The sequence below is a fragment of the Chlorocebus sabaeus genome, chromosome 4, assembly GCF_047675955.1.
Source record: "Chlorocebus sabaeus isolate Y175 chromosome 4, mChlSab1.0.hap1, whole genome shotgun sequence".
Lineage (NCBI taxonomy): Eukaryota > Metazoa > Chordata > Mammalia > Primates > Cercopithecidae > Chlorocebus > Chlorocebus sabaeus.
Window position 1 is genome coordinate 34,154,990 of NC_132907.1, and position 16,947 is coordinate 34,171,936.

Here is a 16,947-nt window from a genome sequence, read left to right on the forward strand (position 1 = left end):
GAGCCATAGTATCCATATGAAAACTTACAGCATGTTACTACTTATCAGATATATAAGGACATTTTAAATTTTACTTATTTGTAATAAGCAGACTAGAAATAAGCACAGGAGGCTGGGCACAGTGACTCATGTCTAATCCCATCACTTTGGGAGGCCGAGGCGGGTGGATCACGACATCAGGAGTTCAAGACCAGCCTGGCCAACATGATGAAGCCCCGTCTCGACTTAAAGTACAAAAATTAGCTGGGTGCGGTGGCATGTGCCTGTAATCCCAGCTACTGGGGAGGCTGAGGCAGGAGAATTGCTTGAACCCAGGAGGGAGAGGTTGCAGTGAACCAAGATTGCGCTACTGCACTCCAGCCTGGCGACAGAGCGAAACTCCGTCTCAAAAAACAGAAAAAAGAAACAACAAAGGAAGCTGTGGGCTGGAAACCTAATGTTGAAATAGATCTTATATTTTATATGGTTCTAAGTTGGAGGAAATTTGATCTTATTTAGGAATGATTGCTTTTATGTTTGCTACTGGTTATAGAATCATGCTGATTTACTTCATATCTGGAATAAATAAGGACAACTTCTGCATTTCTCAAACATTAAAAGGGATCACATGGTCAAATACCCAAAGTTTGGGAAACACATGTACAACTTAGACAAATTTCTGGATGATCTCTTGGAGTGTTTTAACTTGACTACCATAGATTGTCCTCTACACCTCTCTTTTTCTCCGAAGAACTTAAGTACAATTTGGGAAAGCCAACTCTAAAACTCAGATTACATTTAAATAGCGTAGTTAATGAGATAGCTTTTAAACAATCAGTATAAGGGTATTATATTAATTCAAGGTTAATTAAATGACATCCAGAAATCTGTTACTAAGAATGGAAAAGGATTATTTCCTCCATTTTTGTTGGTTTTTAACTTCAGGTATCTAAGGCATAATAAGCTAGGTTTATATAACTAAACCCAGTAGCCAGCATTTTCTGTATTCGTCAGTTTGTGTAATATGAAGCTATTTTTGTAAAAACCAAAAGTATGCTATATGCATGTATAGCAGAGGCATAGAACGGAAGGCTTTACTTCTGAGAAAGTACGTAAGTATAAATAATATTCTTCATGTTAACATGAACAGTTTTACTTTTGAAATTGAAGAGTTTTTTTGGCATAGGTTTGAAATCTGTCTTGAATAGACATTTTCTTTTCTTTTTTTTTTTTGAGACGGAGTCTCGCTCTGTAGCCCAGGCTGGAGTGCAGTGGCCGGATCTCAGCTCACTGCAAGCTCCGCCTCCCGGGTTCACGCCATTCTCCTGCCTCAGCCTCCCGAGTAGCTGGGACTACAGGCGCCCGCCACCTCGCTCGGCTAGTTTTTTTGCATTTCTTAGTAGAGACGGGGTTTCACCGGGTTAGCCAGGATGGTCTCGATCTCCTGACCTCGTGATCCACCCGTCTCGGCCTCCCAAAGTGCTGGGATTACAGGCTTGAGCCACTGCGCCCGGCTTGAATAGACATTTTCATAATAAACTTGTAAATGTCCAGAGTAGAATTATGATATGAAGTATGGTGGGCAAACTAATATTTAATATTTTTAATTCTGCTTTGTGTCTGGCCTAAACGCTAGGTTTGTTTTTTCTTTCTTTTTTTTTTTTTTTAAGAAAAGTTGTTTAGAAAGGCAAATAAATATCAATTAGGCCAAGATTATAATTCACTTTGTATGCAGGATATTTAACTCTGTGCCAATACCACCTAACTAATGTGACCAGTCACCCTAAACATGTCAGCCTGGAGGAAAGGGATATGGATAGGTTATTACAAATTTAATTTCCACCACCCCAGAAATCCCCTTGAAAGTACAAGCTCTTCTAATAATGGTGGCTGTATATCATCATCTTTAACATAAGGCATTTTCTAGAAGGGATTCCTGGCCAAGATTTTCTCATGCTGTTTATGCAAAACAGGTATTTTAAAATGAAAACCATAAAAATTAGTAGTTAACTTCTGCCATATCTAAGATGTTTATAAACAGACTATGTGGTAAACATTTGCAAAAGGTGTATATGGAATGCAATTAATGAGGTAACAGGAATTTGGCAGTAGAAACACTAGTGTGTTAAAACATTTACAATTTTCTCTACAATCCAGTCTAGCAGTTAAGAACACCTCAATTCACAGTCCCAACTATACCACAAATTATAACTCTTTTTTCTTTTTTTTTTTGAGATGGAGTCTCGCTCTGTTGCCCAGGCTGGAGTGCAGTGGCCGGATCTCGGCTCACTGCAAGTTTCGCCTCCCGGGTTTATGCCATTCTCCTGCCTCAGCCTCCCGAGTAGCTGGGACTGCAGGTACACACCATCATGCCCAGCTAACTAAAAAAAATTTTTGCCGCAGGGCGTGGTGGCTCATGCCTGTAATCCCAGCACTTTGGGAGGCTGAGGTGGCTGCATTACCTGAGGTCAGGAATTCGAGACCAGCCTGGCCAACATGGTGTCGAACGTGGTCATGAAACTCTGTCTCTACTAAAAATACAAAAATTAGCTGGGCATGGTTGCACACATCTGTAACCCCAGCTAGTCGGGAGGCTGAGGCAGGAGAATCGGTTGAACCCTGGAGGTGAAGCTGGAGTGAGCCGAGATGGTGCCATTGCACTCCATCTCAAAAAATAAAAATTTTCTAGAGATGGGGTCTTGCTATGTTGCCCAGGCTGCTATCAAATGCTAGGCAATCCTCCCATCCTTGCCTCCCAAAGCACTGGACTTACAGGTCTGAGCCATCCTGCTGGTTGTATATATCTCCTTTCATATTACCTAGTGACTAGTTCCTTTTTTGCCTCTGTGGGAAAATGTAGTATCACTTTGTAATTATATAATAAGATAAAATATTTAACCTGATATTATATAACAGGGCTGCTGGAATGTTGGGCTTGTTGTCATTAGCTATGGTGATTTTGTCATTTGATTACTTGTTTTAGTATAAATGTTTTATATAGTTTTATGTTTCTGTAGTGTATTTCTTAGGCAGTTAAAATGTTTACCTGCTATTAAGTAAAAATTTTAATCTATGTGTTTTTAGGAATTCATTGTTAGTGCTTAACCAAGATATTCAGAGTGTAAAAATTTGGGTCATTCAAAAATCTTAAGCTGATAAGCAACTTCAGCAAAGTCTCAGGATACAGAATCAATGTGCAAAAATTACAAGCATTCCTATACATCAAGGAAGAGAGAGCCAAATCATGAGTGAACTCCCATTCACAATTACTACAAAGAGACTAAAATACCTAGGAATCCAACTTACAAGGGATGTGAAGGACCCCTTCAAGGAGAACTATAAACCACTGCTCAACGAAATAAAAGAAGACACAAACAAATGGAAGAACATTCCATGCTCATGGATAGGAAGAATCAATATTGTGAAAATGGTCATACTGCCCAAGGTAATTTATAGAGTCAATGCTATCCCCATCAAGCTATCACTGAGTTCACAGAATTGGAAAAAACTACTTTAAATTTCATATAGAACCAAAAAAGAGCCTGCATAGCCAAGACAATCCTAAGCAAAAAGAACAAAGTTGGAGGCATCATGCTACCTGACTTCAATCTATGCAATAAGGCTACGGTAACCAAAACAGCATGGTGTGGTACCAAAACAGATATATAGACCAAATGGAATAGAACAGAGGCCTCAGAAATAACACCACACATCTACCACCATCTGATCTTTGACAAACCTGACAAAAACAAACAATGGGGAAAGGATTCCCTATTTAATAAATGGTGCTGGGAAAACTGGCTAGCCATAAGTGGAAAGTTGAAACTGGATCCCTTCCTTACACCTTATACAAAAATTAAGATAAATTAAACACTTAAATGTAAGGTCTAAAACCATAAAAGCCCTAGAAGAAAACCTAGGCAATACTATTCAGGACATAGGCATGAGCAATGACTTCATGACTAAAACACCAAAAGCAATGTCAACAAAAGCCAAAAGTGACAAATGGGATCTAATTAAAGAGCTTCTGCACAGCAAAAGAAACTATCAGAGTGAACAGGTAACCTACAGAATGGGAGAAAATTTCTGCAATCTACTCATCTGACAAACGGCTAATAGGCAGAATCTACAAAGAACTTAAACAAATTTACAAGAAAAAACCCCATCAAAAAGTGGGCAAAGGATATGAACAGACACTTCTCAAAAGAAGACATTTATGCAGCCAACAGACACATGAAAAAATGCTCATCATCACTGGTCATCGGAGAAATGCAAACCAAAACCACAATGAGATACCATCTCACACTAGTTAGAATGGTGATCATTAAAAAGTCAGGAAACAACAGATGCTGGAGAGGATGTGGAGAAATAGGAACACTTTTACACTGCTGGTGGGACTGTAAATTAGTTCAACCATTGTGGAAGACAGTGTGGTGATTCCTCAAGGATCTAGAACTAGAAATACCATTTGACCCAGCAGTCTTATATACCTAAGGATTACAAATCATGCTACTATAAAGACACATGCACACATATGTTTATTGCAGCACTATTCACAATAGCAGACTTGGAACCAACCCAAATGTCCATCAATAAAAGACTGGATAAAGAAAATGTGGCACATATACACCATGGAATACTATGCAGCCATTAAAAAGGATGAGTTCATGTTCTTTGCAGGGACGTGGATGAAGCTAGAAACCATCATTCTCAGCAAAATAGCACAAGGACAGAAAACCAAACAACATGTGTTCTCACTCATTAGTGGCAGTTGAACAATGAGAACACATGGACACAGGGAGGGCAGCATCACACATCAGGGCCTGTTGGGGGATGGGGGTCTAGGGGAGGGACAGCATTAGGAGAAATACCTAATGTAAATGATGAGTTGATGGGTGCAGCAAACCAACATGGCACATGTATACCTATGTAACAAACCTGCACGTTGTGCCCATGTACCCTAGAACTTACAAGTATAATAAAATACAAAAGAAAATAAAAGCATTCATAATCACACACACACACACACACCCCCACACACACAAATTTGGGTCATTCATTCAGTAAATATTGAGCATCTATTGTATGCCAAACACTGTGAGAAAAACTCTGTTTTGGAATAACAACAAAAACTTTGTTGTGCACTCCAGAAAATGTATGGCCCTCTTAATGTGCTTTTGTATATAATGTTTTAATATGTACATTGTCTTCTGTCTTCTAGTGGAATTAATTTCTGCTTTTTGAGAGCTTTCTCCAATTTTCTATTTTTTCAAAGTAATTTTCATTCTCATGGAACTCCAGTTATTGCATTATTTCTTTCTCTACTGTCCTTTCAGACTTTGTTATGGATCGTATACTTCTATTGGTCCTAATTTCTCTCTCCAAATTCCAACCAGAGTCCCACCATAAGGTAGCTTTTGTACCATCCTCTCATCAAGGTCTTAGTGGTTTTTTTTCACTTATCAACTAAGTTTTCTTTGCCTCTACATGTTTTATCCAAGTTCACATTTTTTATTAGTCTTTTAGAATCTTACAGGTCACCTCTCCAGAAATAAGAATCTTCATTCTTTTTTCTCCTACATTTGATCACTTGGGAGAGCTCACTATTTTACCCTCATTATTTGTACCCAGTTATATCTATGAGTAGTTCCCAAATGATCATAAAGATCCAAAATGTACTAAGCATTCACAGCTACAGGATCCTTCTCAAGGGAGTAATCCAAAGAGGGAAAAACAAATCTAAGCAAATTCATAAATAACAATGACTAAGTCAAATGAAGGATTTTAATCTAAAAGTAGTTAGGTTTCTATAGTACATAATTTCACATTTCTTGTGCATACTAAAAATGAACTCTTAAGATTAATGGAATAGGAAACTATTGTACATTCAGAAAATACAAGGTAATTAAGTTTTGACTTCTTTTATTTGTTAAAATAGTCACATCCATATACATGAAAAGATTTGACCATAATGCATTCATTGACTGTGGCTCTTGCCATCTTGTGGCATCCAGGATCCTGGCTGAAAGGTTTTACCAGTGCTGCTGGGAGCCACTGAGGGTTCTTCCTTTCCGAAGTATGGAGCAGAGGCATGGCCTTTAATTTGAGTTTGAACTGGTGGAGGCAAGAGTTCCTCACTGGTCTCTTTACTAAGGAGTTTTTCTTTTTCACAAAAATCTTGGCTTTTTATTTTGATTTCTTCTCTGTATTTTTCATTCTTTACTATTTCCTGCATGTATATATAAATGGAAGAAATTATTAAATTTCTAGTTAAAAAAACAAACAGTTTTTATAAAAATAAACAATAAAAAATACATATTATATACATATAAATACATACATACATACTTTGCATTTAAATAATATACAGATATGTATATAAGTTTGAAAGAGCTGTATGATTACATACTAGTGTTACATAAACAGTTCTGTCCAGATTTTATGCTATAATAGACATGAAGCACCCCATAGTAGAAATATTTACTACCCAAAAAATGAAACAAATAAATGTCAAATATTACACAAGAGCCTGAGACACTCTATGAAAGATTTCCTAAGCTTAACATTGATTTCTGCCCTAAAACTCAGTGACTGTACTTTTCCACTGGTGAGAAAGAAATGCTCTGACTACCCCTTTTTTTTTTTTCTTTGCTGTTCAAATGTGTGAATGCTAATGTCACCCTCTGTAGTACCAGAACCAAGCCCCATCTATTAATACTTCCCTTTCTCTTCTGGAGTGGTATAGCAGGAAAGGAGGAGGATAGGAATGGAATCAGGGTTTGGCATGCCCTAGACACTGTTGCAGAGAGGCTCTTTGCTATTGGAAATACTTTCTCAAATCTGTGCAAACAGATTGTACAATGCAGTTCTGTTCCTCAGAATTCTATCTAGGAGGATCTATACCAAAAATTACCATCAATCCTTTGTTACTGTGTTTCCTTGAATAAAAGACCATCACATTTAAGAAGCATCACTATAGCACTAAAAAAGGCAAATTCCACACATAGTTTCAGAGATATTAATATTTGAAAAGATACGTATCTTAAAAACAAATGCAATACAGTAATTACATCTTTGGTCTTTATTCATTCCTTCTCTGTTTTTTTTTTTTTTTATTGTTGTTGTTGTTTTGAGACAGAGTTTCGCTCTTGTTGCCCAGGCTGGAGTACAATGGCGTGATCTCGGCTCACCACAACCTCAGCTCACCGCAATCTCCACCTTCCAGGTTCAAGTGATTCTCTTGCCTCAACCTCCCGAGTAGCTGGGATTACAAGCATATGCCACCACACCAAGCGAATTTTGTATTTTTAGTAGAGATGGGGTTTCTCCATGTTGGTCAGGCTGGTCTCGAACTCCTGACCTCAGGTGATCTGCCTGCCTCAGCCTCCCAGGTGTGAGTCACCATGCCTGGCCCATTCCTTCTGTTTTCACAGTGCATGTCTAAACGTGTGAAATTTTTTAATGTTCTTTTTGCTTACTTGTATTATCTGATTTTTAAGAACATGTTATTTGTAATGTGAAATTAGAACGTTAATGTAACTAATATCCGACAACACTGACCAAAAAAAAAAGTTCTCTAAAGTATTTTAAAATTTCAAAACTTTTAAAAAATATCAATTAAAGGGCAATATCTGGATATCTAAATGTATGATATCACCTGTTTCTCAAGTGAATTTCAAGTAATATTGATTGTATAGTCCTTTAAAAAGGTAAGCTCTGATATTAAAGTGACATCTAAAATAATAGTTTGTACTTAAAGGGGAAAAAGTTTTTGTGGTTTTAGTGTTAAATAGACTTAGTTTTAGATGTGAAGAAGGGCCCATCTAATGAAACTTCTCCCTCAAAGCAAATATGTGCAGGAAAGAACAATACTAATAAATATTCTTGTAATTTTCACAACACAGAGCAATTCCCCATGAGTAGTTTAATAACCACAGTAACTGAGCCTCCGGGTAGTTGCTACAAGTGAGGGTGAGAGTAGAGAAATCAGGTTTTCTTTTTCCTATAACCTCTAGAATTGTTATGTAAGGTGACGATATATCACAAAGGAAATACCTCAATATCATACTGGAAATAGTGGAAGTAGACAAAAATTCAAGTTCCTGTGTCTTCATGGAAGCTCGTTCTTCGGAGCGGAATGAAAAGTTCAGGACCAGGTTAAACTTGCACTAGTAACCGACCTCAAGTAGCAAGAGGATACTCAGAAATTGGTATGGAGCTTGGTTGGATTTTGTATTATAGATCAGTCACATCACCTGAAACTGTGCTCATGCCTACTTTATTTACGTAACCTCTATAGTTGCAGTCTTACAGTTGGTACATGCATATGCTTTTTGATGAAAATAAAATGGAGGACAAAGATCTGTTCTTGTTTCTCCTGCCTTCACATAATTTCTCTTCATTCAACATTACTTTTCTAAGACTTTCTTATAATAGCTGTTGAGGCAAATGAAAAGTCAATCTGAATATATTAATTATTTTTACATATGAAGATGGTTAAAGATTTCAGAGTTGAAAAATATGGAGACTATAATTTTTCCTAAAAAAGAATTTTTTTGTTTTTCTGAAAAAAACATAACTGGTACCAGGCAAAATTAAACAGAGAGTAAATCATTTATGAAAGGAAATACAGTCTTGTAAATATTTGGAATTGAAGGGCCAGGTTCTGTGACTTATGCCTGTAATCCTAGCACTTTGGGAGACCGAGGTGGGCAGATCATTTGAGGCCGGGAGTTCAACACCAACCTGGCCAACATGGGAAAACCCTGTCTCTACTAAAAATACAAAAATTAGCTGCGCATTGTGGCGCATGCCTATAGTCCCAGCTACTTGGGCGGCTGAGAGGCAGCAGAATTACTTGAAACTGGGAGGTGGAGGTTGCAGTGAGCTGAGGTCATGCCACGACACTCTAGCCTGGGTGACAGAGCAAGACTCCATCTCAAACAAAAGAAAAAAAAGCCCAAACAACAACAACGAAAATATTTGGAATTGATAAGGAAGTAGTTACGTGGAGAAAACAGGATAGGAATTGTAGACCTTAAAGACTGTTAAGAAAGTCTATTTTCAAATAGAAACTACCATAAAGCAAGTATTTTTCCTTACAATTCCTTGGAACAATATCACCCTATATCTCCATATGTTTATCAAATAACAGAATGTTTCAGTGTTTGTGTAAGGATAAAGCAGGAATAGGTGTCTCTCTACATAAATGTTTGTATTTTAAAAACAAATATTCATCATTTTACTTATCTTGCTACCAATAAATATTTTTCTTTAACATTTAAAAAAAAGATGGTATTTTCTCACCATGATTTACTTAACAACCACCTCTACTGTTGCTTCCAATATTTCACTTCTTCATTAAAAAAAATAACACTGATGACAATCCACATGGGTAATTATTTGACTCAGACAGGGTTTCAATCCCAAATCTACCATTTGCTAGCTGTGTGACACCAAGAAAGCTACTTAACTTTTGTAGTCTCAGTTTTTTTAATCTGAAAATGGGGTTTATACTCATAACAGTATTATGTTTCTTAAGATAGTTATGTATTACAAGGTGAGTAAGCTTTTATAAAACAATGCCAAATGGGCGGTGTTTTGGCTCGCGCCTGTAATCCCAGCACTCTGGGAGGTCAAAGCGGGCAGATCACTTGAGGTCAGGAGTTCGACACCAGCCTGGTCAACATGGCAAAACCCTGTCTCTACTAAAAATACACAAATTAGCCGGGTGGGGGTGTACTCCTGTAATCCCAGCAGGCTGAGGCATGAGAATCGCTTGAATCTGGGAGGTGGAAGTTACAGTGAGCCGAGATCACACCACTGCACTCCAGCCTGGATGACAAAGCAAGACTCTGTCTCAAAATAATAAATAAATAAATAAGTAAACAAACAATACCAAATGGAAGTATCTTCCTTTTCTTCCCCTTAAGTAACCTCTAGAATTCCCTTAAAGATCGAAAAGTTTATGCAGATTACAGATTTTTCCATATTCTAATGTAAGCCAAACATTATTGATTTAAAAACTGAATATTGTTTATATGTGACTATGTAAGTATAAATATTTATACCTCAAATTACTCATATGTATACTCTTCACATTGTTATTCTCTGAACGTTTCTCAAGAGTGGCATAGAATTTGGGCTCTGAAGCCAGACCACTGAATACAAATCCCAGTTTTACCATTTACCAGCTGTGTGACTCTGTGAATATTATTTAACTTCCCTGTGTCTCACTTTTGTGTTGTGTGAAATGGAAATAATGTTGTCTTCTTCAGTGGACTGTTGTAAAGGTTGGGAAAGAACTGGCTACTGGGCAGTGATAGTACAACAGAAGAAGGTACAAATATATTTTAAAATAGTGATTGTTTATTTCATTCTGGTAAAAAATAAACATACCAAACTTGTACACATCTCTCTTTGAAATGGGTAGAGGTGTTAGTAAGTAAGAGGTAATCTACTAGTTTCAGACAAAAGATGGAATAACTGGTACCAGGCTAGTCCTCCTGCCATGATACAATTAGAAAACTGGACAAAAATACATTTTTCAGATACTGGACAAAAGGCAGCACAGTAGTGTGATCCCTGAAGGGCATCAATGAGTAACAAATTAGATAAGCCCTATATCATCCCAGCTTTCTGGCTGGAGACACATTACTGGCTGCTACACAGGGTGGGGGAATCCAACCAGAGGATGGTGGTTTAGGGAGAGAGAGAGATGGTTGTTTAGGGAGTGTGAGAAAGTTGGAATATGCTAGGATATGTTAGGCAGAGTACCAGAATACAGAGTAAGTTAGTTTTAGAAATCTGCATAGTAATCCAGTTGAGTGTTCAGCTAAATATTAAGCTGTCCATGTGCAGGGTGAAACTCCATAAAGCAAGAAGGACAACTTCTCACTAAAGAATACTGGGGAACTGTAGTGAAATTTTAATGAAAATTGCTGGAGCTGGCACTGGACTAGGAAAAAGTCAAGTTCTCACCAGCCAGGGAGAGCTCGTTGAACACCTGAGACATTGTAAAGATCCCGGAAGGGTCACTCCTTAGGTGTAGGGCTAAACTGGCATGAGAGTACAGCTTATTGAAGACTTATGCTGTACAATACAGTAGGCACTAGCCACATACCATTTAAATTAAATAAAAAATTCAGTTACTGAGTTATACTAGCCACATTTCAAGTATTTCATAGCCAAGTATAACGAGTGGCCACTATATTGGAAAGTATAGTTATAAAACATTTCCATCATTGCAAAAATTTGGATTGGACTGCACTGCTCTAGATCTACCCTAACAAAACTTACAAGTAAGATTCTAGCCGTGCATGGTGACTCACGCCTGTAATCCCAGCACACTGGGAGGCTGAGGTGGGTGGATTTCTTGAGTCCAGGAGTTTGTGACCAGCCTGGGCAACATGGTGAAACCCTATTGCTACAAAAAAATACAAAAATTAGCCAGGTCTGGTGGCATGCAGCTGTGGTCCCAGCTACTTGGGAGGCTGAGGTAGGAGGATCACTTGAGCCCAGGAGGTCAAAGCTGCAGTGAGCCAAGATCACACCACTGCACTCCAGCCTGGGCAACAGAGTCAGACCCTGTCTCAAACAAAACAAAACAAAACAAACAAAACAAAATAAACCAAAAAATAAACCAAAAAAAAAAAAAAAAAAAACAAAACCAACAAAACTTGCAAAAGTTTGGGCTGATTCAAGTGTCAATTAATGGCCTTCCAGAACAAAACTCAGTATTTTCTAAAGACAACAAAACTGAGATACTAAACATAATATTTCACTCTTCATCATGTAATCAAGAGGTGAAGAGGAAAGGATGACCCAAAACCAGTCAACAGAAGTAGACCTAGACATGATAGAAAAGATGAAATCAACAGACAAGGCCTTTATCACAATTACTATAAAAATGTCTAAAGAGTTAAAGCAAAAAAATCAACATGAGGAAAGAAATGGGAACTGTTATAACGAACCAAATATAACTTCAAGGTGAAAAACATAACCTATGAAATAAAAAAAATTGAGTGCTTAATGGTAGGTTAGATATTGTAGAAGAACAGTGAATCTGAATATAAGACAATGGAAAATACAAAAACTGAAGCAAGAGAGAGCTTTTAAAAAAGGCTAAAAAATGAACAGAGCCTCAGTGAGCTATTGGACAATACTATGCAGTCTGATATACATGTGGTCATGGAAGGAGAAGAGAAAATAATGACTAAACTATTCCAAAGATATAAAAATTTAAATTCACAGATCTAAGAAGCTCAACACCCCAAGCAGGATTATCACAAAACCAAGGCACATCCAAATCAAATTGCTAAGTACTAATGATGAAATATTAAAACTAGACATAGGAAAAAAGACACTTATACAAAAGACAAAGATAAGAAATAACACTGAGTTCTCATCAGAAACAACTTAGAATCCTATATCCAGTGAAAATATCTTAAAAATGAAAGTATTATATGAACATTTTCAGATAAAAGCTGAATTTGTCACAAGTAAACCTCTACTACATTAAAGGAAATACTTCAGCTGAAGGAAAATGATGCAAGATGGAAACCTTGTAGAATGAATAGCACTGGAAATGATCAGAATGAAGGACTTCATTGCAGAGAAAAACACCAGAGTTTTGGACACTCTGCTAGGTGCTGGATACCTGAAACTCTATGTCCACCAAATCTAAGTTCCCTGAGCACATGAGGAACATTGTTACACTGTTCATTGAAACTACCAATATGGATTTTGAGGCCAGTCATGACTACACTGCCAAGCAAACTTCTCAAGCTTTGTAAACCTGGTTCAGGAGACGCACAGCCTGAGAGACAAGAGGGCTGTTGTTACCATGTGCAGCCCTCAAATTAACAACACTCTGCCTCATTACCTCCTTATTCCCATCAACAAAAAGTCTCTACTCACCAACGCTTCCATGTTTTACACCATTGTCTTGGCTCCCCTGACTAGGGATATAGAGCAGGATATCAGCAATGGCCTTCTTGTCCATTTGAAGCAGAACCTCATGGAGTTGACAATTGAGAGTCAACCCCTTCTAAAGGGTTGCATGAGGTCAACCCCTTCTAAAAGGGTCAGATAAAGAGGCTCCTGGAGTGAAATATTGAAGAATATCATTCTCCACCAATCTCACGGAAGAAGAGAAATAAACCATACTGACAATTAAAAAAAGGCATGAGCTGTATCAAAATCTGTGTGTCCAAACTTTCCTTAAATGTATGTGTTATGAATGACCAATGGTCTGTGACAGTCTCTCTCATTTCAGGGGTGTTCAGCTGGAGCAAATTAGTTTAGGCTTGAGTTGTGTATGGAGCCTTAATATTGGGAAAACAAATTATCAGTTGTAAAAAGTATTATAGGGTAAGTATCCCTTATCTGAAATGCTTAGGAACAGAAGTGTTTGGGATTTTGGATTTTTTTGGATCTTGGAATATTTGCTTTTTACCTAACAGTTAAGTATCCCAAATCCTTTGAGTGCCTTAATAGTGCTCAAAAAGTTTTGGATTTTGGAGCACTTTGGATTTTGAATTTGAGCTGCTCAACTTGCATGTATTTAATGTTTGAATTTATATATTTTTCTGGTCAAAATTTAATATAAATTATCATTGTTTGGGAAGGATTAGATTAAAAAAGAGAAAATGAGAAAAGCTCTAAATGCCTTTAACAAGCTCATCATTGTTTTTGTAATGGAGTTAATGATTATTTATAGTGTACTGTTCATTTACTCAGTGATGTGAACTTAAGCCCTCAAAAGGTTGTGGCTCAAGTCCTTTCCAATGCTGTTACTTTGCCAAGAGCCCTGGTTAAGAGCCCTTTTGGTAGCTATATTATTGTTGCATTCAGTGTTGCAACTTGCTATGTGTAGTAATGACAAAAGAGATTTAAAGTTTGTTTTTTTAAAAAACAAAACTTAAATATGGAATCTACTAACATGTTGACTTATCGCTCACTCACAGACATTATGCATGATATTATAATAAGTAGTTATGCTGCTCCAGTCATACAGTCTCTCATGCAAAATCCTAGTACACATTAACTTTCCACAAAGGCAAGGAATTCAGCTTTAATATACACTTATCGCTATGGAAGTTGTTAGATAACATAAGTGGATATTTGAATTATAAAGAGGAGGTAAAACAAATGGCAGAAAAATACTAGAGGTCTCTGCAATGATGTGTTGGGAGACAGAAAGAAAACTAAGGCTATGTAAACCTGGGCTTTGGAAATGCACTCTAATATCTAAGGCAAGGCTAAGAGCTGATGACCAGTGAGTGCTCTCCGATGAAGTTATCATGACTGGAAGATAAGTTTAGATTACTTGATGAGTACTGGGGAAAGGGAAGGGCTGAGAGATATCTGAATAGGTTCAAAGGTTACCCAAAGAGTTTTCAACCTCAGGTATCCACATTCTGCTTCTCTGGAGTCACACTCAGACCGGAGGTGTGGGAGTGAACATTTCTCAGTCTATACTATTAAATGGAATCAAATATTTAGATGCAGATCTAAGTATATACACAAAACATTTTTTAGGAATATTATCTATTATACGTATACTTAATGAACAAGAGAAGGTAAATACAAGTTACACACATTATAAATTACTCATTTTTACTAATTTATGTAAAATGTCACTAGAATTTTTTTATGTTGTCTGTGAAGTGTATATAAATAAAAATGAGTAACTGTTTTCAAACTATCATTCAAGATTTCAATCCCTTAGCCCAATTTTTCTCCTTAAAAGGCTCAAACCTAGTCAATTGAGAATTCTTCTATGAAGGAGTGTTTCAGTAATACTTTATATGTACATATATATGATGTTGATGGTGTAATATTCATGGTAAGCATAAAATTCCATAATAATAGACTTCAAAAGTATTTGAATAATTTTTATATTGATAGACATGGAAATGGAATAGAGTTAATGCTCAGTCCTTTACTAGGGAATTAGAAATTTGCTTTAAAAATGTTATGAATCCAGGGAGAAAAAAGGCAGGCTGAACACACACACAAACACACACACAAATATGCCATTTCTTCTTTAATGTTCTGGCTCCATGCTCCTCTAAAGTTTAGTATTTATAAATGGTCTCCATTTAGCTTCAAGTACTTGTGAATTCCAAGTATATCATATATAACTATGTTCAAACTGAAGTTCAAAACACATGCCAAGACAAAAATCTAAATATAGTTTAAAATAAATTCAACAGTGCTTCATTGTTAGAAAGTTTACTACATTCAAGAGCAAGTTAAGACTCAGGAGTCAGTCTTATGCCCATGTCACTGGGTTCTTTTTCAGTCTTCTGTGGGAACAAAACCATAGCTTATTTATAAAGTTATATTACATATTCAAGTTATGTTACATATAAAAAATGAGAACCTGGATTTATAAAAAGGTATAATTTCAGCTCTACTAATTTCTTTCCATAATTTAAACTATATATATTAGTGAATAATTTTTTATTTTAGTAAATATTAAAAATTTTAAAGTATGAGTACATTGCCTTTGAGTCAATTAAAATGTTTTTCATAGACTACAAAGGATTTATGTAGATTATAAGTGAAATTTGGCATCAACTATGTTTCGGGACCCCATACCAGTAACATTTGTTTACTATTAGACGGTCACACCCAGAAAGTAGCCTCCCAGAATATACCACACAGCTCCCCCATCCTCGATATAATTATAAAATTATAATGGGAATTTGGTGTTTCAAAATGTTCAGAGCTGAATATTCTTTTACAATGTTAATTTGGTAACATGCTGAGAAACAATTCAAGCCTAGCAAATGCTATAGTGATGTCTCAGCTTGAATATATTGCCAAGTTGTTTAATTAAACTACATTTTCTAGTTCTACAAGTTGAACTGCCAGGATGAAATAAGTTATTCGATCACCCTTTTTCATCTACGAAAGAAAAAGAAAAAAGAGGGAGGTGCATAGATCACCAAAAGGTATTCTGTATTTAGGCCCGAGAGAACGCCTGCTAGATTAGTAATCAAAAATAAATTTAATCTTGCTTAGATAGGAGCAGAAACCCAAAGAGTAAATAAGTGACAGAGCTTAGGTTAGTATGATAGTACTGGGTTGCTAAGAAATCTATTAGAATAAAACAACAGGCAAGTGAGTTATGCTTTAGCAGAAGCTGCTCCTGCTACATGTTCTTGCCAATCACTAGTACGCCTCTGCCAAATCAATGTCACATTTAATTTATTCACATTCAAATCTATTGCAAACATCCTTTGATCAATTACAATAATGAGAATGTACACTGAGTTTTGTTGTTTTGACACGCTTTCTTGAACCTTCCTCATGCATTTTTTCAAAACATTTCTAATTGCACGAAGGCTATCTCAATGATTCCTGTTATTTGAGGGGACAATTGTATGGTTTGTTTATATTCTTTGCTGGCTAGGAATTTCTGGTATTGAGTTTTCTTTCTTTGAGCCTGAGCCAGATTAATTATTAAATCTCAAAATGTCACTAAAATGAACTAATCACAGAGCTCAAGTCATTAATAGTTTTGCAGGTGGTATTTCCTTTAATAAAATAAATGAACTTCCATATATATGCAAAAAGGGCCTCTGAGCATAAAGACACAATTATTTAATTGAAAAAGAAAGTTAGCAGTTAAACATTAATAAAAAATAATTAGAGTCACTTAATGCTAGTCCTATTTAATTGAACTACTCTGGCGGGAGACAAACAAAACCTTGCTCCCTTGTGTGGGAAGAGGAAAGACCATAATCCCTGGGAGAAAAAGCAATGTCAGGTCCCCATGGCTTTCCAGGCTTGGCCTCAGAGACAGAGAAAGAAATGGCAGAAAGGCAAGAGCCCTGGAGGAAAGAAAAGGCTCCATTTGTGAATGACTGCTAACATTCATTGAGCTGTTATGTGCCAGTTGCTGTAGGGAGAAAAGAATTCTTCTGGCCTAGGTTGAGAGAGGGAAGAAGAGTTGGA

At 36.7% G+C, this 16,947-nt stretch overlaps 1 protein-coding gene across 3 annotated transcripts in view; it reads right to left on the reverse strand.

The window, feature by feature from the left end:
• Positions 1–5,884: 5,884 nt before the first annotated feature.
• Positions 5,885–16,947, reverse strand: part of NDUFAF2 (NADH:ubiquinone oxidoreductase complex assembly factor 2) — a 200,701-nt gene continuing 189,638 nt past the window's right edge. For all 3 annotated transcript variants that reach the window (XR_012092766.1, XM_073014746.1, XM_007973461.3), the window contains one exon: positions 5,885–6,208. Coding sequence is in view for 2 of the 3 variants with exons in the window: in XM_073014746.1 (XP_072870847.1) it covers positions 5,957–6,208 (252 nt within the window). In the remaining variant the exon portion in view is untranslated. The remainder of the gene's footprint in view (positions 6,209–16,947) is intronic.